Source organism: Pollicipes pollicipes, unplaced genomic scaffold (genome assembly GCF_011947565.3).
Source record: "Pollicipes pollicipes isolate AB1234 unplaced genomic scaffold, Ppol_2.1 Scaffold_4295;HRSCAF=5057_pilon_pilon_pilon, whole genome shotgun sequence".
Taxonomy (NCBI): domain Eukaryota; kingdom Metazoa; phylum Arthropoda; class Thecostraca; order Pollicipedomorpha; family Pollicipedidae; genus Pollicipes; species Pollicipes pollicipes.
This window is the reverse complement of record NW_023596461.1, coordinates 22211309-22235550: the sequence shown is the minus strand read 5'-3', so window position 1 is coordinate 22235550 and position 24242 is coordinate 22211309. Positions and strand designations below refer to the sequence as shown.

At 47.9% G+C, this 24242-nt stretch overlaps 1 protein-coding gene and 1 pseudogene across 2 annotated transcripts; one reads left to right on the top strand and one right to left on the bottom strand.

Annotated features, from left to right (window-relative positions):
* The window catches only part of LOC119097307 (uncharacterized), a 31321-nt pseudogene extending 26612 nt beyond the window's left edge, over positions 1-4709 (top strand).
* A 74-nt stretch (positions 4710-4783) lies between these two features.
* Positions 4784-24242, bottom strand: LOC119096816 (uncharacterized). Of its 2 annotated transcripts, none has more exons than XM_037219773.1 (8): positions 24218-24242; positions 16297-16459; positions 15642-15786; positions 12920-12995; positions 12247-12443; positions 11564-11644; positions 10296-10387; positions 4784-5741 (listed from the first exon to the last, which is right to left on the bottom strand). In XM_037219773.1, exons 2-8 carry the CDS (start codon positions 16342-16344, stop codon positions 5403-5405), a joined length of 978 nt encoding a protein of 325 aa, XP_037075668.1. In that variant the 5' UTR covers positions 16345-16459; positions 24218-24242; the 3' UTR covers positions 4784-5402. The 2 variants fall into 2 exon arrangements, with proteins under 2 accessions (XP_037075668.1, XP_037075667.1); XM_037219772.1 differs by lacking the exon at positions 24218-24242 and adding an exon at positions 24124-24198.

Below are 24242 nucleotides of genomic sequence, written 5' to 3'. Positions count from 1 at the left end.
GTGTTGGTTGGCGGACCAATGGCTGGCTCGTTTTGGGGCGCCCGCCGTCATCCATCTTCCGCTCGACTTCCTGATTTATTTCGGGGGCAGAGTTCGCCGCCGTCGAGTATGGCGCTCGGCCGGTGCTTGGCTTCCATCCCTTCTGAATGGGCCGCCAGTGGTACCGTAGTGCCGCCGTCGCTGCAGAGGTACCCAGATTGGGCAATGTAATTTGATAAATTTTTTGGTCGGCAAGATTATTCCAATCTTGTTGAAGCTCACGGAAGAGAAACATACTTTCTGGGCGTTAATTCGTGTCCGCTCTGATGCTTGTTCATCGCCGGGTCTCTTCATCATCTTACCCCTCTGCTCCCACTCCAGGTACTAGCGGGCCAGTGGACTCCTGAGACCTAGACCTGTGATGTCATTAAGTTTGGTCCGCAACGCTCGTTCCCTGGGCGATTGTGGCGACTTTGTATGTAAATCTAGGGCATGCAGAGCTTTAATAAAGATGCCGAGCAAAACGATTTTGTGTATCCTGTTCGGCAAGGAGCGAGTACGTCGGAAATGGAAGGTGCCGGGACCCATAGTTGTGGCTCATTTTGATGACTTGCCTTCTTGCCGGTAAAGGATAGCAAACATATGAAGAGCATTTCACCATCACCTCGCTTCCTTAAGTGATATATCACAGAAGAGATACTTCAGAGTCCTTACGTTTTAAGTCCAAGCGCATTGCAACGTCACTTGGCTTTCGTAATGCAAATCTCACGATGTCGCAGTAGTCGACCTCAACCTGCCAGTCCGTCCATTTCCTGCCCGGCGTGTGTGCTACTTTGAGCATGAGCGTATTGTGCACTGCGTTCACTTCAGGGAAGACCATTAGGTGGTGTACTCCATTCGGTGTCCAAGCCCATCCAAGTTAACGGCTTTCTGACTTATATACACCCTGCGCCCGTGCTATTGGATCCATAGAAAGGATAGAAAGGATATAGATGTACCCATAGAAAGGATATAGATGATGATAATAGATGTAATTCAGAGACCAATAGTTAGTGACCAAGTAGACTATCACTGTTATTCACGTGCTGCCTAAGTCGCCTTGTCTACTGTGGCTGTTCCCTCTCCGTTTGGTTTGTTTGCTTTTCTGGGCATGCTGGCGGTCCCTAGGTAGTTATTTCACGCAGGTCGAAAGCCTGGCAGCCAGGAGAAAACTCGAGAGAAGACCACCTTGTGCTTCCTCTAATACGACCCCTCGTGGTGCGAGCTGACGATCAGCAGTTGCTGTAGCGATCGCGCGTGGATTCCATTTACTCGGACATCTAGTCGATGAAGGTGGAGCAGAAGCCCAAATATGTTTGCAATGACTTACACGCTATATAAGGCTACTGCTTCTATCTGCGTGGAGGGCACAGTGTCGTTCTGCGCGTGACTCACCGTGATGCTGACGCCTTTTCCAGGAGACAATGTGGATTGCTGGATGGAGATTCAGGACGGCAAGGGTCCGTGGGCCAGTCCAGTGACCGGCATTGTGCCGCTGGGATCCACGCTGACCATGGTTGTGGCCATCAACGACCCCAACGGTGAGTGAGGGAGGAAGCGGCGGCCTAAACAGACTATCGGGCGCATGAGTACGCCGAAGCCGATCAAGGATCAACAGCCCTGGTTATTCATTCCCGTTTAAGGGCTTTTTAATGTTCGGTACTGGTGGCAAGTGGTTATCATGCTTAATTAATGGAGCTAGGCACGCACTTCGCGACCTAGGGGGCCGTGATCCTATTGGGTTTATTTCAATGGCGTGCAATAAACGAAACATTTAAAACTGCAGTAAAATCAACGGAATGGTTGAAGGTAAGTGGGTCCACAGTGATTAGATCCAAATGCCTCGTACTGGAGCAGTCCACGCTTTAAAGCAGCACAATCAAGAGGAGGCTTCGCCTCCGACATTTGCAGACGTAGATTGGCTTCAGCAGCCGTTGTGTAGATATGCAATCGCTGTTGGTGGTTAATCCTGTGCGGCTAACCCTAGCATTTGCCTTCAGCCGAGTTCGACATGCGGGTGAAGGAGTGCGAGGCGTCGGATGGCAAGGGCCGGCCCATCTACCTCTCCGACCAGGACTGGCTGCGTGCTGCGGCCCAAGATGATCAGCAAGTTCATGAAGCTGCGCAGCAACGACGGTCGCTCCACCGTCATCACCTACGCCCACTTCCACGCCTTCAAGTTCCCCGACAGCATGTACGTGCACCTCAAGTGCAAGGTGGAGATCTGCCGGTACGGCTGTCCCGACCATTGTCAGAAGGCCGTGGCCGGCGGCTACGCGGCACCTAGCGCGCCGCTGGTCGCCGCCGGCTCCAACTACGACCCGGTCGTCTCCAACTCGGTGGAGGAGTCGCAGCCGGCGGCCGAGCCGCGCAAGCCGGTGGTGGTGCAGGCCAAGCTGGAGGAGGAGTACCAGGCGGCGCCGGCGCCGGCGTCGGCACCGGCACCAGCACTGGCACCGGCGTCTGAGCACCTGCAGAGCGCGCCCGCCGACGCCGACGCTTACGCCCCGGCGCGGCCCCAGGCGGTCGTGGCCGTGCCGAAACTGAAGCCGAAGCGGAAGCTGAAGCCGAAGCCGGTGCCGGGCGGGTTCCGCGGCCCAGCGCGCCGCCGCCAGCCGCCGCTGCGGCGCCGGCCCGGCCGCCGGCCGCTCCACCAGCGCGTGGACCTGGTGCGGCCCGGCGGCGGCGGCCACACCATCCGCGGCATCCCACTGCCGCTGCCGCCGCGCGACGGCATCAACCGCATGGACATGCCGGCCGACCTGCCGCCGCTGCCGGCGCATTACCAGCCGGTGCTGATCGCACCAAGCACGCATGACGTCATCGGCAAGCCGCAGGCGATCCCGGTGCCGTTCAACACGGACGGTCGACACGCGGAGGCGGCGTCGCGCTCCTGCCGCGGCCGACACGCCGGCCGAGGCCGTGCGAACCTCTGACGCCGGCCTGGGCGGCGTCGACCGCTCCGAGTTCCCCTGGGGACCGCGCAAGCTCAAGATCCGGCGACGCCGCTTCGTAGTCGACGAGCCGGCGGCCAAGTCGGCCGACATCGGCGTCGCCTCCACGCTCGAGGTCATCTCGGAGAATGACCTGCAGTTCGAGCCGACCTACGAGGACAACCAGCGCGTGACCATCTTCCAGGGCCAGATCCGGGACGACATCGTGTACGGCATCTGTCTGCCGGCGGCCGGCTTCTCGGCACTGTTCGTGCTGCTAGCCATGTGCGCAGTCATCTCGGTGCTGGTGGCCGGCTTCCTTTGCCACCACAGGCAGGTGCAGAAGGACTCGAGTCGGCAGCCGGCAGCCGTACCGCTGCGCGACTGGAACATGGTGGGCTTCATCCGACAACGGTTCCAGCCGGCGCACTGAGCCGGCCGTGCGCTCAAGTGAGCTGTCCTGCCGCACCCAGCCGTCCGTCACATGACTCCGTCGGTGGCAGAGGCCGGCCGTGGCAGTGACCCCCCATCGGCGGCGGCTCCGGCCTAGAAGCGGCGCTGGTCCTCTCGCCTTTCGAGCATGCAACGCTGTCGTCCGGCGCAGTTGCTTTCAGGGGTGGTCCGTCCAGATACGGCGCTCTCCAGCGGCCGGGCCGCCCCGACGCGGTGACCTGACGTGTCGGGGCGGGGACGCTGGGGCGACTGACACGTGAGACGAAGACCGACGTCAAAATTACGCCCAGGAGCAGCGCAGCCGTAAAGACTGGCAGAGCCACCGGGCAACTGACGGAAGTGACTGGTTGAGGCATCGGCCAGCTGACATCAGTGACGCGGAGACGGACTCATTGCTCACTCGCTGATTGGCTGAGACAAGTGCAGTCCGCTTGTCTCAGCCAATCAACACCTGGAAGGCTCAGGTGATGTCCACCGTTAGCGACATTACTTCAAGATGCCTTTTGGGAGGATGGCACGGTTAGGTTTGATCATTATGAAACGCCCTGAGACGTGAGTGAGTGGGACAGCACAGACGCAGAAGAATGGTGCACGTGGACGAATTCATTTGCTCCTTGGCTTTGCCTGCAATGCTTGCACTTCCGGGATCGTTTACATAATATTCTCGATGAATAACCCATGAGAACAGATTTAGTCCTGTGACTATTGCATGATAAATCTGAGCACAGGATTAGGTACTATGCTGTCTATCAAGTTCTGTAACGACCAGTTAGGTATAATGGCTCATTCAAGTCTTTGAGTGTTTAATGCTGACATTTTCATTTTAGCTGACATTTGACGAATGCTTGATATGTATGCCTGTTGTTTATTAAGTGGGCGCGTTCATTAAGTCAGGTGCACTGCGACCGACGTGCGCTCGAAGAGCTGCAGATTCAAAATGACGCACGTGCACCTGATGTAGCGCGTTCGGGATCGTGCAGTGACAGTACTCTGATTTTTTTGCTCAATTTGACACTTCACACAGGTGTCAGACTATGAAGCAACGTGTAATTTATAGACACCGATTGTAGGCATTACCAGCACACTAACAAAATAACCAGCTTGTCTGTGTTATGCAATTTGTTATGTTTCTAAGCTCTTTTGTTTTTGGCCTGTTGTTCTCCGTTATATTCAGGCTTACAAACATATTGTCACGACAAACATTAGGTATGTTATGTTTACTGTTTTTTTTGGTGTCCTAATGTTGTATGTCTTCTCTTATTTATTAAACTATTTATGATTGAGTAATAAATAAACGATGACTTCGTTGCTGTTCTTCGTGCCCACCGCTTCCTGGCAGCGCAGGGGCAGTATGATAATTCCCGTCGCTAGTTTATTCTAGATCATTTCAGATGTCTATTTCCCACATAGCATGGCTGAGCTCAGTAACGCATGCTCTTTCACAAAACTGCTCCATTGACGATGTTTGGCCATGACACTGGACGCAGATAGCCCAGACATACAGCAGGTGCGGTGGGTGCACAGCCGGCCGTCATTTTCTTGGACTTTCCCATTGGTGTAGATGTGGCGACACACAATGCGTCCCTCCGCCTTAGTCCCGTGCGCCCATAAGCTTCAATTGGCCGCCCCTTCCATTCGGCCTGGGCCGGGCAGTTTGCACTGGCTTTGGTTCCCAACAGCGGCGGCGGCGCCGAAGCCCGTGGACACTGCATGAGTCGACCAGTAACCCAATGGCCCAGCCGTGGCGTGGCCCAAGGGACCGAGGTCTTCGGACCGCCACCAGTCTACTTAAATATCGGCAAACCAAGCTTGCCAAACAAACATAGCTGCAAATTTATTTTCAAGACTGATATAAATACGACGTCATCTATTTGCGCTGAAACCGCCTCACTGTTGGCAGTACGGATGCGGGCACGTTACTGTATGCTGCACTCAAGGAATACCTTGACGCCCGCCTGATCCTTAGCTGTTTAGACAGCTGTTGAGAGTGAGAATATGCTAACTGTGGTGAGCTTCTGGCTGCGCCTGTTTGCCCTTTTTATTCGGGTAGCCAGTCATCATATCAACTATGTGGGTCGATAACACCTCCTCCTCCATTTCTATTTGCGCCTGTGTGAGGGGACCGCGCTCGGTACTGCTGCCACCTTTTGGTAATCGTTCGAACAAGAGATTCCATTGTATACCGTTGTTAGCAGCCGATTCTACTTCATCGATCGATGACAAGTTGTCAAGCGTGTCGAATATTGTCTCGTAGCCGCTTGGATAGGCATGGTAGAATGTCTGATTCTCATCTTCCAGTAGGTACAGCAGAGGCTTGGCCATCATCGATGGGAACTCCTGAAACACCGTAACCAGTGTTACCCATGTCATAGTGGAATCAGTATCAACCAGGATCGAAGCAGAAACAACGCACCAAAGCCGTCCACATCACATAGCTCACTTCGTGGGCAGACATTCAAACTCACCTTACTCGTGTCACCTGCAATGGTGACATGCACTGTCGGAATCAAGTGCCTTGTTAGTCGCATAAACCTAGAAAACCCGATCACGTTTTGGCATAGTTGAGCTACGAAATAAGCCAAGGGCCCAATAAAAAGTGCACACATCCAGGCCAGCACAGCTTCATCCTGAACCATCGCAAATAACAGCAGCAGAGATGGGGCAATGTACGTGGGAGCCAACACGGCCTGACCGCGATCGTGACGCCCGCCGCGGGCCGTGACCAGCCGTGATGGCGACGATACGGCCCGTGACTCTGACATCTGAGTCGTGGGCGGGAGGGCGGCCGGCAGCGACTCTGATGGATCACACGCCCCGCTCTCCGGCGGGCCCCGCCCGTTCACACGGCCGTCGGACACGCCGCGCGGCGGGGGGTCGGGCAGGGGTCAGGTGGAGGTCATGCTGCACGGACGGTTGATCAGCCTGCTCGTCATTGCACGCGGTTCGGACTTTGCAAAGATGATGATGCATGTCGGCCTTCATTGTTGCGTAATGTCAAGGATCTCGCGGGAAAAACTGCTGCTTATGCTTGACCAGACTAGCCTGATGACAGTTCGTGGAACAAAGGGAGCGAAGTGAATGGGTGACACGCATTTTTTGTTGCCCGGGACGGAAACGAGGCTAGCCACGGGTGGTTTAGGTCGGTCCTGTAACCTTACCGAAGAAAATAGAAGGCATTGCTTCCTGATTTATCATCGTGTCACTTCGCGAGTGTCACTTATTGACCTACCCGGGCCTTCTGACCTCCGATACGCTGACCCTATCACTGAAAGGTCATAACCTACCGAATTAAAGTAGCAGGTGAGTTGTGGTCCACGCAAAAAAGCTCCAGCCCCAGGGGCGACGCGTTCCGTCCGTGCGTGAGCTGTGATCTAAATATAGCAAATGTAACGGCAGAACACCAATCAGTCTAAGCTCAAGTGCACAGGGTACAGGCTCAACGGGCAGCGTAGCAAAAGCGGCAGCGGCAAAGCAGTTGGCAGGAATGGGGAAGGGTAGCATCATGATGTCACCAGCGTGCAAATTGTCATTAAATATAAGCTGCCAGCCTGTAAAACCTGTGAACCACGGGTGTCACCCTCTAAGTTCGGTTGAGAGCTCAGCCGAAAAGATTGGCTAGATCTAACCCCCGCACTTGACTTCTCCCCAGATTTCGTTCACTTCAAGCTGTGTGCTCCATGTTGAAGTATAGATGCTTTCCTGTGGAGTATTGACCTCTTATTTCAAGATAATGTGAACTGCATTTCGTGCAAAGCTTGGAATAGGATATAATTTACAGAAAAAAGAATATCAGTTAATCTTAGTAACAGATCAGTGATGACTACCGCTGTCATTGAACGCATTGTATAACCACCACAGCCATGATTTTGCGACAAATACACTTGTTACTGTTGGGAAAAACATGCGTTAACTTTCATCTGGGTCACCTTGTACTTTCAAAAGCTGCCGTATATTGTAGTCAATTGTTCTTTATCCCAATACAGGCATTATCCTTTGAAAAATTTCGAACCCTTGCGGACTGGCTACTATATGACAAAAATATTTAGCTACTTGCAGGATATGTAGTACAAAATGAGCATGACGCTTCTATTAATATGTCTAGGTACCTACTACCTAGTATACCAATAGCTAAGACAACTGTTCTGTATTTATTAGGCCCAGTATTCTCTCTCTACTCATATGCAATGATGGAGGTCTGAGCAGCATTGGGGAAAACTCAAGTTAGCATTAGAGTACTCAACCCCCCCCCCCCGCCCCCCGCCCGCCCCTTCCTATGAAAGTACATAAAGTGACACCCACAGCGTCAACGGGTTGTAAAAATATATAATCAGATTACAGGAACAAACACCACCGAACCATATATGGATGACGTCAGGTCTACAACATGCTACTGTGAAAAGACGGCAGGCATTTTCTTTGGTTCAAGAATGATATCCTTCATCCTTGACCAGGGCTGGTCACAGTACGCCTACGTAACAGCGAAGTGGCGGCTCGCTGGTAACCTACGCTCCCCCCACCAGGGTAACGGTCTGGCGCAGGCTGAAATGGAAGATATACCACGGAACTTTACTACAAACCATGGCCGAAATTTGACAAGCCAATGGCTACTAAAAAGGCAGCACTTAGGTCAAAATGTGGAGAGCTGTGCCGTGTGTCTTTCGATCCCCAGTCATGCATGTGTAGGCCAGTTAAAATATCCCTTCCTTGGCGTGACAGCGGATACCTGGAATGCAGAGTGAGGCCTGCCGCTGGAGACTCACGTTCCCACTTTAACAATGCATCCCATTCGCTAAGAAGTCGTAGAAAAGGGAGCAGTTTTTGGATACGCAAATATCCCGCTTATAGTTGACTTCATGTTATAAGTTGTGCTGCGTGCATGCTTAAGGTGTGCAAGCAGGTGAATGCTGCCATAGCATCGAGCGGTTTGCACCGCTTGAGAGCAACGTGGACTGGGGGTCCTATTTTAAAGTTTATACTAGTTCGATTAGCCCCGAGATGGTGGCGTGTCCAGCTGGGAATGGGGCTTGCCACATATGTGTCAATCGGCTGAACTAGAAATGTGCACGGAGAACGTAGCATCAGCACAGTTATCTTAAAACGTCCGCGCACGGACAATGTATGTAGGAGAAATGAAACGCAGCGTTCGTGACCAGCGTTCCAGTGACCAACGCAGCGTTCGTTTTAATGTACACTTAAGAAACGCACGTCTACGAAGACCGTACAATCCACCAGACAAACACGTTGAAGGGCTATACACGGCAATGGATTACGTTCCTGAAATACTAGCTTTGACGCGTAAATTTTAAAGGCCGCAAAAGACAACGCGGATTCCAGGATACTAGAACCGCAGCAAATTTGTTACATTCGTCCGAAGCTGAGCGAACAAACGTCGCCTTGAGACTTGGTTTGATGGAAGGATGCTTACGTTATGTGCACTTACAAAAAGTTAGCTTGTCGTTGAAGTGAACACTGGCGCTCACTGCTGTATTTCCTTTGTTCTACGCCAGGCACGTGTCCAGGAAAAATTTTGGCTTAGCCGGCTTCGCTTCCGACCGCCCTCAGCACGGTACCGCGTATTGTGTGCCGGGGCATGAGGCCTGGATGTCTGGACTGCTTGTATGCTCGTGCGGTATCATGCAAGTGTTAAGTTGGCGGTAAACAATGATCTAACCTTATACTCGGTAATTTATAAAAGCCATATGCCTTAAACCCGGTAACCTAATACTTATGAAATTGGCAACATATTGTCGTCGATTCTCCGTCCCGATCCCGCTGTTAGGTGAAAGCCTACCTCATGAAAACCTCGTGAAAACCTATGAACATTTGCGGACTGGCTTAGCATTTAAGAAAGCTCGCATGACAGAAATGCATGATGCGGGACAGCATGTGATACAAATTTGGCTTTGATGAACAGCAGTTCAGCAAAACCCATTTTAGCTGGGCGATCCCATTAGAGCCGGCGCAGGACCGTGTCTTACCAGACCCAGCGCAGCTTTCGTTCTCGCCAGAGCTAGCACAGAGGCCGGGCTCATCAGAGTCAGTACAGAGGCCGGGCTTACCAGAGCCAGTACAGAGGCCCGGCTCATCAGAGCCAGCTCAGCGGCCGATCCCACCGAGGCTAGCAAGGGGCTGAGGGATTTCAGAGACGCTTGAAACTGTGACTTATCTGTGAAATTTGTTTTCCTCTTGCAAGATATGGATTTGTTACTATTTAAAAGAGCGGGCGCATGGTAATGTGGGCTAGTTTCCTCACTGAGGGGACCCAGCCCAACACCGGCGGGAGGGGGTGGGGAGTCGGGCCCCATACGGGTGGAATGGCCCCCGCAACAAGATGCAAAGTTTCCGCCGCGGTACATCAGCTGATGCGTAAGACAGGTGTTAACCAACCGAAGGTGCGAATGTGTTCTCTGACACGTGCACGGTGTGAGGGGATTCCAATCAAGGGGAGTCGCGCGTGGTGGTTCGGTATTTGGTTCGGTATTTCCACGGCAATGTGACAGTCGTGTTGTGAACATTGCGTTTCAAACAGACACAACAACGAAAGAGACGCAAGAACAAGGGGCTATAGGGGGAAGAGGGGCTGAGCGATTTCCTGAAAAGTTGCTATTAGCCGTATGGGTGGTAACTGGAAAGAAAGGACAAAAATGGACATCGGCCCTAAGCTTGGGATACCTCCCGGTCCCCACGGATGTATCAAGTACATTTAGCGTTCTCTACATGAGTTGGTAATCCTGCTTGTTTCATCGGAACGCTTGCATGCGTTTGACAATATTGGGTCTCTCTAAAGCTGTGGGGGCCGTCCTCTACTTGTGAAGCTGTGTGGAGGCGCGTCTCTGACGACGCGTACATTGCCGCCGCCCCCGGCGAAGTATATTCCTCGAAGTGACTTACATGCATATAGATGTGGCGGACGATTTCCTCCTTTTCCTCTGGGGAGTCGTCGGGCCAGGCGTTTTCTACCCACATGTCCATAATGATTTTGTCTGTAAAAATGTCAAAATCAAGTGGTTCTCAAGGACTTACACCACAGTCAGTTGACATGCATATCTTAGAGCGAGCACAAACGATATCACAAATATTCGCGGTACTATAACGAAATGATTATCCCAAATATTTCCCCCCTTGCTTACGTGTTGCATAAGTACGTGAACGTGTTGCCAAGCGCACATTTGCGAAAGCAACTGTTCCTCTGAAGACAATGCTCCATGAGAGCCGTCTGAGTGTGGTTGAGTGTTTTTTTTTTGCACGCTATGGTTTTCAATTCTATGAAGTGCACAGTCGATACATAGGAGGGAGAACGCCTTTTCAGCAACTGTCTCCCAAAAGACTGAGTTCCCTTTTTCCGAAATGGTTTCAAACATTGCTTCCGTCTGTATGGTTATTAGAGATTCTTAGCAACTTTTAGACTGTGCCAGCCAGAATGAAGGTTATAGAGGTCAAGCAGGTTAATTAATGAAGTTAGTAGTTGAGCTTGCACTTTGAATAAGTCGACGCTGTTTAGTGTTAAAAGCCATCTTCGCGTGGCAGTCACGATCTGGAAAATCGTAGAAAAGCTAATAATTATGACGTAGTGGTGAAATGTTGTAGAAGGCATTCCTGTAGCAGCGTATTTCGGATTTCACTATTACAATATCGACCACATGTCTTATATATATATATATATATATATATATATATATATATAATAGGTTCTCGCTTATCTACATTCGTACGGAGGTGAGTAAAACGCTGATTGCTTCTAAAACCAAAAAGCGTCGAAAATTTAAGGAAAAGCGGGAACCTAAATGTTGATAAGTCAATTTTAAACATCGTAAAGATCTACTTGAAGAATGGTCATAGGAACGAAAACAACAATATTAATGGATGTTTCGAAAATGTTTTGTTAGGCGTGACAATTGCATTGCGCAGTGATTGTTCAGCGTTTCAATGTAAGAATACCAGTGAATATATTTTAGCGCTTTACTTACTAGAGCAGGGACGTAGCCAAGGGAGCCCTCCCCCCCACCCGCCCTTCCCCCCTCCCTTAGGCCCGGATTCCTCTTTATCATCATAGACGTATCCCGACAGAAAGTCAAAGTTCGGCGCGGTGCGTGCTCCCCGAGCTCCGGGCCCTTCCTTCAAGAAAATACTGGATGCGCACGTATGCTGAACTCGCTTACAATTTAGGAATAGACCTCGGTACTGGTCCACCAGTCCGTGAACGCTGTCCAGAATGTTCTGCTTCGTTGTCTTCGTTGAGTCTGGAAAGGGTCGCGCAGCTTGTTAAAGTCCTTTGCAGCTGGATTTATCGTATATCTTTGCTGCTGTGAGCACGAATGTAAAGAGAAATTTAGGGAAGCAACAAAAATATTATCCATCAAACATTTACGGAAGGAAAACAGGTATCAAGGCGACTAAGCGAAAGCGAACAAATATGATAATAACCAAATGACACGTATATGCACCTGTATATGTATATGGGTATAAATATATAAATACATATATGCATATATATATATATATATATATATATATATATATATATATATATATCGCATGACACTCTTCCAGCGAAGGCACCTGAAAAGTGCCTCGTCATTGGTCATTTACTGCAACGGACCATGAATCGGGAAACAATCGAACATAAGTTGTTCAGCTTTCTTCCCTAAATTATGTGCGCAAAAAAAATGTTCCCGGGGATGGAACATGCCCACGTCCCCGATAAAATCGCAGAAGTTATCCAGGGCTCAGTCCAGCGATGATTCTGTCCCCGCTTAGACAGGACAACAACGTCACCAGTCGCAATTCACTGTCTGCTGTAAGGCGCGACTCATTCGTCTGCGTGGCCAGCGCGGGTGCGTACTCAGTGCGAGTCGGAGGTTGATGGCCAGGGCGGTGGCTGCGGCCTGCTGCAGCCTGCCCGACTGCTCGGCCAGCTCCTGCAGCTTCAGCAGCCGCACCCAGGGCAGCAGCACGTCCAGCCGCACCACCTGCAGTCGCTGCTGCAGCGTCGTCTCGAATTCGGCCAACACGGCACCGTGCTCGGTTGCGATGCCCTGCCTGCGCGCCGGGAAGGCTCAGAAACGGAACGACGGGCGAGAAACGGCTGCAACATGGGCTACGCGCAGGCGCAACATGCGGTAACGCGCAGGCACAGCTTGCGGCGACGCGCAGGTGCAACTGCGGGAAGACTCAGTAGCATTATTACAGTATGGCCGATCGCGCGGTGCAAAGACTGAGATGAGATGTGATGGGTATTAGCATTTGTCATCTGGTCTCAGCTGCGTTTACGGGCGCATGGATCTTTATCCCAGGTGCGGTTGGTTGCTGTGCATACATTGTACGTGCAACTGCATGATGTCATTCACATCAACATACAGGAGAACGACTGGCAACATTTTAGTCAGCGTTGAATGCCCGATCCAGATACTTTGCGACATCGAAGCAGCCTTATGTCAGTTCACAGAGAAATCAGGCAAAACTGGATGGATGTTTTTTTATATTATTTTCATTTAAATGCATCCTCCAGTCCTTACCCCAACAGATATCTATCCAGTATCTCAGGTGCTGCTCTTAGATATTTCAGTATATTGACGTATTTGTCCAGCTGATCTGTAAGAAGACAAGAAACGCTGCAGGCAATGATTCAATGTTCGGGTCGGCTCCAGATTTATAATGGAATATTGAAGTGTGTTAACATCACTGACATTATCACTTAGCATTGGCATCACGGAAAATTGCGTATGTTGTATCTCGAGCACACAACAGGAGAGAACTAGGCATGTGGACGATACCAAACTGTCAATTCGCGTCTTCTCCTTAGCAGACAGGACACGTTGCCAGCAGATGGTAATCACGGGGTTAGACACGCCCGCACGCACGCACGCACGCACGCACGCACGCACGCACGCACGCACGCACGCACGCACGCACGCACGCTCGCACGCACATACGCACGGACACACATTGGACTGACGACCACCTCATTCAGTGGACACATCACAACGTACGCACAGAATGGCGTCTCAAAAATGCACATAATATCCTACCATGACCAGCGACTCACCACACAACAGATGGTAGATAACACCACTATGGTAGACAGATACGCGATGTGGGACGACGACATGTGCTCGAGGCTGCACATATTCACGCGGCATGGACCCATTCACCAACGGGCCGGTCAACGCGCAGGGAACCCAAGCCCTCTACGAAGGATAAGGGATAATACAAGGTTAGGCATATTACACGGACAAGATGAGACATACTATGAAAAAAAGACAATCATGCAGATACGACAGAAAGACCAATATGCAAAAGGCATTGCACCTTTAAAGAGGTCATTAAGAATGTGAAGACTTCAGCTGGGGCGCTTTAGCTGTTCGAGATTGTCTTCCATGATTTTGCTGCGAAGTGTTTCACGTTGGATGCCTAGCACGTATCGTGTGTTCTTAGAAATGGAAAATGAAAAGAATTCCGCTAGCGCTGTGTTCCGCCTCGTAGCTACGGTGGGTAGGCTAGACTATTCCGTCAGTTTGTCAGTTCATCACAAACCATGGTGGTTGTTACCTATCATTATCAGGTGTGATAAATGTAATGTAGGCTACATGTTTTGAGGCTGTTACGGTGCTGATGGAACGTCGATGGCATGCAAGGAGCGTGAGAGAAATGTGGTCTGCTTGGACTTGCTTGAAAGGAGTTTTGCTTCTATCCTGAACAATCACAACCATTGGAAGGCAAGCGCTTAATCCGCCAGATCGAAATGCATCTCAGAAGAATATAAACAACGACGTCACTTTTATTTTAACGACCAGTGTATATCAAAATATATGGATTCAAAATCTAATGATATATGCGTATGTGTGCATGGAAGCTATTTATGCCAGCAAATGTGTTACGGAATGTTGTCTTCGTTTTGAAACATTGAGCAGGAAATATGAAATTTGGTGCTATACGCGACAACTTTGCATAAAAAAGCACCCTCATACATCAATATAGGTATATATATATATATATATATATATATATATATATATATATATATATATATATATATATAAGGCATAATTATAAGCATCAATATTCATCAACGCCCACATTGTGACGCTGCGATAGCAATGCAAGGGGCAACCAATACCAGCTCTCGCTAACAGACAGCTGTGTAGTTACAGTCCGGACGGCACGCGCAGTCTCCGAGGGAACACTTGCAAGTGTACATCACATTGCATTGCTTCAGCAGAAGTGTGTCACTAGTGAAGGGATGGTGTCGTGGGATTTCGGTAAAATATAATTAGTCCCTAGCTGGGCCCCTGGGAATGTCGGCTCACATTGTCTCCTGGGGGTTGATCTAATGAACTCTTCATCAACCGTGTAGGCCTCGAGACATTGCATGTGTGTAGCACAGTTTGTGCTCTGTAACGTCTAGTGTAGTCGCAGTAGGGCTTGGACAGGTTAAGTGCTTGTGTCGCGTGTGTTTGTCGGTGGACTGAATAGGGTAATTGTTGGTCAGCATTTGCCTCATTCCCTGCAACTCTAAACGCGCAAATTTCCGCGACGAAGAATGCTGTACCACCCTGTTCACAGCAGCTTGTATGACGCCATCTTTGTATATTGTTAGCTCTTGAACCGTCAGCTCCCTGCATTTCCCTGTTGTGTTTGCTGTGGTGCTAAAACAGGCATGACTACCCGCTTTATGATTTTTGTCCTTCAATTGTGAATTTGCGCGGCAAAAAAGCGAAGCTTTCCTGACGAAGTCTTAAATGGAGATGAAACGGTAAAGCCAGCTCTGTTATTTCAATGCCCTAATGTGAGATACCACTATAGATGCATATATACGTACGCTGAGGAGTTTTGTGCTTGGGCTTATCCCATTGGCCGTACGAAGTTTCGCCATTCGCGCAAGTGACTAATCAAGTGCCGGAGTTCGACTAAGTGTTGCGGCCGGCAGGTGCCGTCACAGATACAAGGCTGTCGCTGCTGAAGTCACAAGTATGACAACAGCTGACAGCGCATGCGGTGAAATTGCGAATTAACAGGTACATTAGCGCTAAACGATTTCACAGTCACCAAGTGCACAAACTTCTGCCTAACCAATGACCACATAGCCCTAAGCTTTCCCCTCCTTCTGTTCTTTAACTTTGACACATCAAGCATATGGTGCTGCACGAAAATAATTGCCTCCAGCAAAGGGTTTGCACCTCCCTCTTGAGACCTTGCTACGCTTATGTGCAAACATGACGTGCCGACGGCGACCGTCACCTTTGTTGACGTCGTCGACCTTCTCGCGAAGGACCTCCATGATGGCTTGCGGCCCGAAGGCGTGACACGAGGACGGCTTGGCGAGGGGGTGACGACCGGCGGCGCCTAACACGCTCCCTTCGCCCGCCACCGCTGCGGCCAGCATCTGCCGAGACAGGGGCTGCACCACCGAGATCGGGCTACACCACGTGTCCCAACGTCACATCGCACTGAAGGATCGCCTCTCGTAACAACCGGTGGTGTGGTATCCGGCTGGTTACTAGGATCTGGTGCAGATTGTTTCGAATGATTCATTCGGCATTCCTAGATGGTATAAAGGCTCAGGAGCATGTTACAGCAAAAATAATAAGAAAAATTAAGAAGTGTTAATTTATCACACCGTAAAGGAACGAGGTTGAAAGCACTCGGACAATGGTTCTTAAGGCATGCGATGCAACGGATATGAGTTGTCTGCACCAAAAACAGGCGTTTATGCTGGAATGAGAAACGGAACAAGGTAGGTAAGTGAAAAGAAACAAAAAAAAACAGAGAAAGAGAGAGAGGGGGGGGAAATGAAGAGAGATTGGCAAGAAGGGAGAGAGATAAGTAAAGGAGAGGAGAGGGGCTCCGGAGTGAAGTAAGGAGATAAGTGAGTGAAGATCTGCAAAATCCGTACCACAACGACGAAGCACAATTCCGAAAGTGCTCGACGGTTCAAAGCCATGCTTCAGGCACTCTTGCAACCATAGAACGTTTCACAAAATCACCAGTTTCTTCTCTCAGACAGTTGATATCGCTGGCCGTTTTCAGACAGATGCGGGTCGCAAGCGGCGCGGCCACTGTGTGCGGCGAAACACCAGCGCACTGTAAGCGCTTCACGCTCGTCCACGTGAAGCTGCGGGCCGAGTGTACTCGACTCAGCGACCGCCACGTGGGTAGACATTTCGGGGGACTTTTGGTGTCACAGGACTATCGATCGGTCGAGCAAATGCCAGTCGCCGGCGGTGAGCGTCTGGCGCCCTTTGCGTCTGTCAGAATGGGGACCGGCCACTGGTGTGGCGGCGCAGCGGCGCGCGACGGCGGTGACGTTGGAGAGCCTGTCTACTCATCGGTGCGGTATCCAGATCCTGACCACTGGGTCGCAATTAGTGAATGACCTTTGTTCGCTATTATGTGCCTCTTAGTCTCTTAGGATTAGCGAGGCTAATGACAAAATTCTCACAGATGATCCGGATATAGCAGAATTATTTAATTGCGCCCTCACTGAAATTGGACAAAGTTAAAGGACAAGATTCCTAACTCATCATTCAACCCCCTTCCAGCTCATCGTAATGCAGAAAATGAAATGGATCTGCCACACACTAGTGAAGAGGAATAAATTCGTCATCAATGAATCTAGCATTGTTGGGGCTGAAGTTGACGACATAAATACAGACATTCAAGTTGTCTTATAGGGTAATACTCAAAGTAGTTCTTCACCTTTTCAACAGCTGTTTATATCAGGGATATTTCCAGACATTTTCAACAAAGCCGTGATGAAATCCATCTTCAAAAGTGGGAGCTCTAAACTTGTAAATAATTACAGACCTATCCGTATTTTGTCGTTTATGTCCGAAATTCTCGAAAAACTTACAAGCAGTAGACTCATCCTTCATCTAAAGCAAAGTCGCCCAATTCACCAAAATCCGTCCGGACTTCGGATGAGCAAAGTACATGCATGTCATTTATTCTTCTCCAGGAAAATATCACTTGGGCTTTTGAAAACGGAGAATATGTGCTTGGACTGCGTTTAGATTTGAAAAAAAGCATTTGACACGGACAACATAAACTTTTTTCTAGGCAAATTTACGAAATATGGTATCCGACGAAAATCTCAAGAAACCGTTTCTTCTTATTGGCCTGGCAGAACTCAGGTCGTCAAAATCAGGACTCATCTATTATCATTCAAAAACGTGACGATGGGCGTACACGCAGGATCAATTCTCGGCCCAATTCCATCTACAATATACATAAATGACTTGCCTACGTTAAGCAGTAACACGATTTGCCTCGCCCACGCTGCTGATACTGCGATTTTTTTCAAAAATAAAAGTATTGTGAAACTACAAAACCGCGTCAACGCAATTTTGCTTCTAACGCCTTCCTGGTTTAGTGCTAATTTTCTTTCACTGAACGTTTCTAAAACATTCACTCAGCATTGCATTACACTTTTTCGCATTTCCAAATAAACGTGCAAATTAATACTTCATCTATTGAAGAGGAAAAAATCCAGCACCTTGGCGTGCTCATTGACAAATCTCTTAAGTTTATGCATCAAATGAATTTTGTTGCAGGCATATTAAGTAGAAATATGGGAATAATAAGTAGGGTTAGGTGCTTTATTGATAAAACGTCATATCTACTTTACAAAAATTTGAATTCGTCCTTATTTAAATTATTGCTGTTTGGTTTGGGGTTAAATTAAGCTTCTCAACTACACCGGTTGGTGGTTTTGCAAAAAAGGGTTGTGCGTCTGATAGAAAACGTGTACCCTCCAAAAACATCTGAGACAACCTTTAAACGATACCAAATTTTGGAATTATCGAATATCGCTAAATTCCAAATGTTAATTGCGATGCACAAATTTCAAGATGCACAGCCTTCTGCATCATTCGATGTAACATACAAGCTCCACGAATCAAATGAAATGGATATGAAGCGTGTAAAACATCTAGGTCAACCTTTCTCTAATCGCAATTATGGACTATTTAAAACATCTTGCCTTGACCCTATGATGTGAAACGATATTATGATCCCATATTTTCCAGGAGTAACTGATATAACTGCATCAGAAAGCATCATTAAGAAGATCATCCGCAAGCATTTTGTGAATGCGTATTAACGTAACCAACATATGTCAAGATATTGCAATTTTTGCCTTGCGCGTATGCAACTCACTTCATATTCAATCTTGCTTTATGTTCCATAATCACATCCTGGGACCGCTATATTCATGCACTTGTACCCAAATTCACGGCGCTGGCTCCGGGAGCTCTCCCAGCAACAATCTCCGCTTGGTTGGGTAGACTCCCAGGACATCCAGCTCAAAACCCAGCACGAAAATGACCAGTTAATTACCCCTCCGACTCGTGTGTCTGTACATCCCATCCTAATACTGTGAACGAGTGGTTGTAGTTTACTGGATGGCTATAGCGTGCTGTTATTAGCTGACCTTGGCTATGACTACTTTAAGCCTTCTCATATATGACTTGTCCTTGCCTATCGCATAACACAATGCCTACCGGGTCTGCACCACCTCTTCGTCTGCTTCTTTATGTTTGTTTCCTCTTCTCAGCTGGGAGTGCCGCGACTTGATTTTATGTTTTCTGGTGCTCAAGTACGGTTTATTGCGTCGCTGGGATAGAGGGAAAGGCACTCCTGGTTACTTGTTCTTGGGTAACGGTATACAAAACGTGCCATTTTCGGCACCCAATATTTGTAGTCGTGGCTGCTGGATGTGCTAATTTGCCTGTCAACGTCGCTTCCAGTTTTCTCTGTTTCAACTAAGGTTCTGTCATGTGGGCACTTAATAAGTGTACAATAAGTGTAATTTACTGAGTGTATAAGAACAGAAGATAAGCGTGATAAGATGAGATAAGATGAGAATGGCGTAAGGCACTATTCATGTCACGTACTCTAAATTTTAGTCCATGCAATATTCCGTTCCTGTTGTTAACAGATGTATGCCTTGCTGTTGTGCTTCCAGCCTACATAGATACGTACTATCGCTCACAAACCAGTTTCGACCGTTCCTAAACATATGTGCGACATTCAAGGAAGAAAAATGTGCAGCAGTCGTATGTAAAAATAAGCATGATGGGCTTTCTGCTTAATTTCATGAAGTATAATGTTGGGAATAACTGGATCCGAAGGCACTTATTTTGTGTACAAAAGACTTTAAATGCGTATATGACAAATATCTTCATGATGAATGTCTATAAATGTCTACATGTTTCTGAAATATGGTTCAAAATAATATTGGAGGCTAATTCGGATAACATAGTGACCTAGTTTGACGCTTAATCTCGTTCTCCCGAACTACACGATTTCTGTTATTTTCTTTACACCTATACTGTCGGAAAGTTCATATTTAAATCGGTTGCAAATAGAATTTGAACAATGGTGGATACCGCACGGCAGTACGTTATGACCCGGCCAATCATAGGGCGCGATCAGCTTACCCCGCCTGAAACTGTGACCGCGTCCCTGAAACCATTCATTTCTAGTTTAAACTAGCTCCTTGGACGTTCTTCTAGAGTTCTAAAACCATGTTTGAATGACGCATTTCTGTTAATCTACCGCTCATACTTGCTTTTACTAGCTTACTAGCGTACTAGCTTCCTCTTACTAGCGTTCATATTAGCTGCGTACATGGCAACGTCGTGCGCTCCTATTCATCACAGCACATCGACAACTATCATTCAAAGGTGAGCAGGCAGCCCAGTATGACAAGAAAAAAAGACTGGTCTGAAGCTACATTATTTTGTCAAATTAGGCCATGAGCCAGAGCAGTCGCCTTTTATGCTCGGTCAGCACGCCTGGAAAGGCACGAATGGAATTAGACACGGCACGCGTGTAATCCGACACGACCTACGATTGAACCAGACCGTGCTCAAGAGAGGGTCAGTGTATATAATACCGTGTTGCTGGGAGTTCCCGAAAATGGAGAACTACGGTTTCAGCGCTTTCGGTAAATGCCTCTAGATAATGCTTAATAAAAAATAGAGTGAAATAAGTCGACCAAATACAGAAGTTATTGTGTGGCGGAGCGATACTGTGGCAAGAACGGTGCACGCCACTCACCATCATCACGAACAAGAGTTGATGGCTTGATACAAATATGCAGGACTGCCATATCAAACTGAACACAGTTGCAAACCGATTTTACCTGGAGCACAAAGCAGCAAGCAGAAGCTTGTGCAAAACTGTCGGCAGTTGTCTTGACAACTTCGCTGTAATGGGTGTGGTAGAAACTGGCGATAAGTCGCACACGGCTTGTTAGAAAAAACATCGTCATCCGCCGTTTCAAATATTGATGCAATCCAGTCAGCGAATAAGCGCATAGAAGCCACAGATTCTGTGGACACAAAGTCTGGATACTTCAGCCACGGAAGTGAAGTGCGAGCCCGGATCGTGAGATCATCATCGCGCGACTCAGGTCGATTCATGGCTCATGATTTCCGCGATCACGACTGCAAGGTGCACCATGGAACAGTTACATGCAGTAATGCCCACGATTCGGAAAAATTCCGTCCATCTATATGCGCAGGAAATTACGTGAGTGGTTCGGTGCATTAACGAGGAGCATTATTCACATAGATAAGACCTCAGTATTAGCCTCATTCCTCGGAAAAACCAGGAGAATGGAGACATAGTTGAGTTGACATTCCTGCAACACGTCTTTATCGAAACAATAGCAGCAGAAGTGTTGATAAAGGCATGTTGCCGAAACGCCAACCCAGCTACATCTCCATTCCCCCGTTTTGTTGTCTTTTATCCGAGGAAGGAGTCTAATACTACCGTCTTATCTACATGCGAACGATTTTACGCCTTTGTCCATGCGAACGCGCAACAAGCGGGATGAGCGTGACCCGTATCCTCACCACCCCCATCCTATGTCTGCGTGTCAGCACGCTCCCCCCCCCCCCCCCCCCCCCCCCGGCGGCCGGCGCGATATCACACGCTCGGGTGGAGATCAAATTGTCCCCCAGCATCTCCAACACTAAGAGAGCTAGAAGCATCAAATTCAAAGTGTGGGTTGGTCTGTACGTGAACTCGCTTGTGTCAGTTCCAGGTGTCTAGGTAAAAACCTTCGGGTTTTGCAAGCTCCGGCCAAATGAGGTTAAACAAGGTCAAACTCCAGATGGGTGTCCAAAGTGTCGTCACACCTTTTCATGTAGCCGCCTGGAGCCTAGATACCTGCTGTAATAAAAAAATCACTAGCGTTTAATTCTGGTCAATGAACTTGTTGGCCTTATACATTTTCACGTGAATAAGCACCACGGAATACGCTCAGCAGCATGCTGCCGAAACGAAAGGTTGATATGGGTCACTCTGGATCAATGGCCTACTCTGATATTTAAGAACCCCATGAAAGGTGTCTGTTGCGGTCGCTGTTATAAAAAATAGAAATACGCACCATAAACTATCCTGTAAAGCCAGCTCTTCAGTTGGTATACTGCTAGGTTTTATCTCGGTCTGATCTTTACAACGGATGTCAAGTCGATGGACTTTGTCGTAATCCTAGATTTAATTGCCTAATTGTACGAGAACCTATGTCAGACAAGTATGGCTTTGTCGAACACTCCGATGTTGCATCAGATCAAGTAATTCCCTGGAAAAATGGCTTCCTTGACAGCTACGACCCGATTCTGACCTGCCATAAGTCAGCAGCCTTGCAAGATACCAAAACGTCTGTTCTTTAGTTGCTTACAGCTATGCAAAGTTTGGCTAGGCTGCTGCACCGCGTATTTTTGGAAATTTTTCTCGAAAACCGTTCGGGGAAACTGACCGCGTCCACCCGAGCGTGCGTTAGCCGTGTACAACAATGATAATGGCCACATCTTTGAGCAGCACTATTTTACGGAAGAATTCTGCACAAATCCCAAGCGACGGTTCATGTTCTTGGCACGGTGTCAGCGGCACCGCGCTTGTGAATAACTGTTTGCTTTTTCAGGGGGCTGTTGGAAACGCAGCGGCTCGAGAAGACAAAGGAAGCTTAATGCTGTCAAGAGATGCGTAACAGAGCCTTTATCCATTGGTCATCGTTCTTTCTCGAGATAAAAATGTATTAGCCCAATACAATGCAAATGTAACTTCAACATGTGACACCATGCTGAGTATTTGATTTCAGTGGGTATTGCAATTCCTTCCGACCTTTCATACGTAAGGCTCATGCACCAAAGTGGGGAACACCGTTAAAGGAGTGGCAGAATGTGGAAATCTGAGATGCCCAGAACAGGATCAAGTCCTGACGCCACTGTATGTGCTTTGCATTGCACTGAACACATTGCTGGTTAGGGATATACAAATGTAGTTCTGAAATGGACTGTAGTTCATGAAACATTCTGCGGAGCACAACACGAAGAGACGCCAGGTCTGTACGTTTCACCCATAGCTTATCTGGCATGTATACATGCGCACATTATACGCGAATAATTGTGCAGCTTGTTTTGCACTTAACGTAGTTTAGCCTTGCCGCTTCATCTCCGTTCGTAGGCATGCTTTTCACCTATGTGATTGCTGACAAAATGCGCATATGGTGCAATGCTCTGAAACTATCTGAAACATGGCTGCAGCTTTGGAATCTCATCATTATCCAGCTTTTTACTGCAGTGGATCAAAAGGGGTAGGTGGTGGATGAGCAATTTACATTGATGATCATCTTCATCCTAAACAACTTAGCAATCCTGTTTTCTCCACAGCTGAAGTGGTTTGTGCTGAACTACTGTGTGATAATGCAAACATTATTTGTCAAATTTATAGGTAGCCCAACACTGATGAACACCACTTAAACTCAGAGCTAGAGCAATGCCTAATTTGGCTTTAAAAAATGTACTGAGCATCATTTATTACTGGTGATTTCAACTTTGATCTGTTTTCACTTGATATCAGTCCTAATGTGCAAGCATTTTTCACTAGCATGTGTTCAAATGGCTTGTTTCCTACAATATACTGGGCAACATGATCTTGGTATCCATCATATACTCTTCTATATGACATATTTTGCAATGTCTTATCGAAAGTGATGCACACAGGCATTCTCCTTCATGATCTGTCAGATCATTTCCCTACTTTTGCTTTGATGAACTATGCCTCACACACACACACACACACATACCTGATGTTAAAACACATACTTCCACATTTGATTGAAGAAAGCTGGAAGAATTGAAACAATTCCTTGTTAATCATCTTGTTGATATTGAAAATGAGCCAGAACCCCATACTATTATAATTCAAATTATATATGGTTACAATGCTGGGATCACCAGGTTCTCCCACATGAGGCACATTTCTAAAAAAACCAGCCCATGCAAACCATGGTTGTTACCTGCACTTCTCCTGTCAGATACACATGAGAGTAAGCTTTTTGAACAGAAATTGAACCACCCCAATTCTTAAAAAGCAAAATGCACTTTTCTTATAACATCCTTGCTACATCTCCTAGACTAGCCAAAAATAAATACTAGTGATGAATTCATTTAACATTCTGGCAACTTCATGGAAACATGGAAAACATTACACACTCATGAATTCAACACAACAAAAGCATGCAGACCCAACAAGGATTACTAGGCTATTGACAAAATTATCACAGATGATTCGGATATGGCGGAATCATTTAATGGCATCTTCACCGAGGTTGGACAAAAGTTAAAAGACGAGATTCTTAATTCATCATTCAACCACGTCCAGGTCAATCTACGCAAATGTAGAAAAATGAAATGGATCTGCCCCTCACTAGTGAAGAGGAATTGGTTGTTGTCATGAATAGACTAAACAACGTCGGAGCTGGAGTAGACAATATTAATTAAAAAGAATTCAAGTTATTTTACAGGGTAATGCTCAAAGCAACTCTCC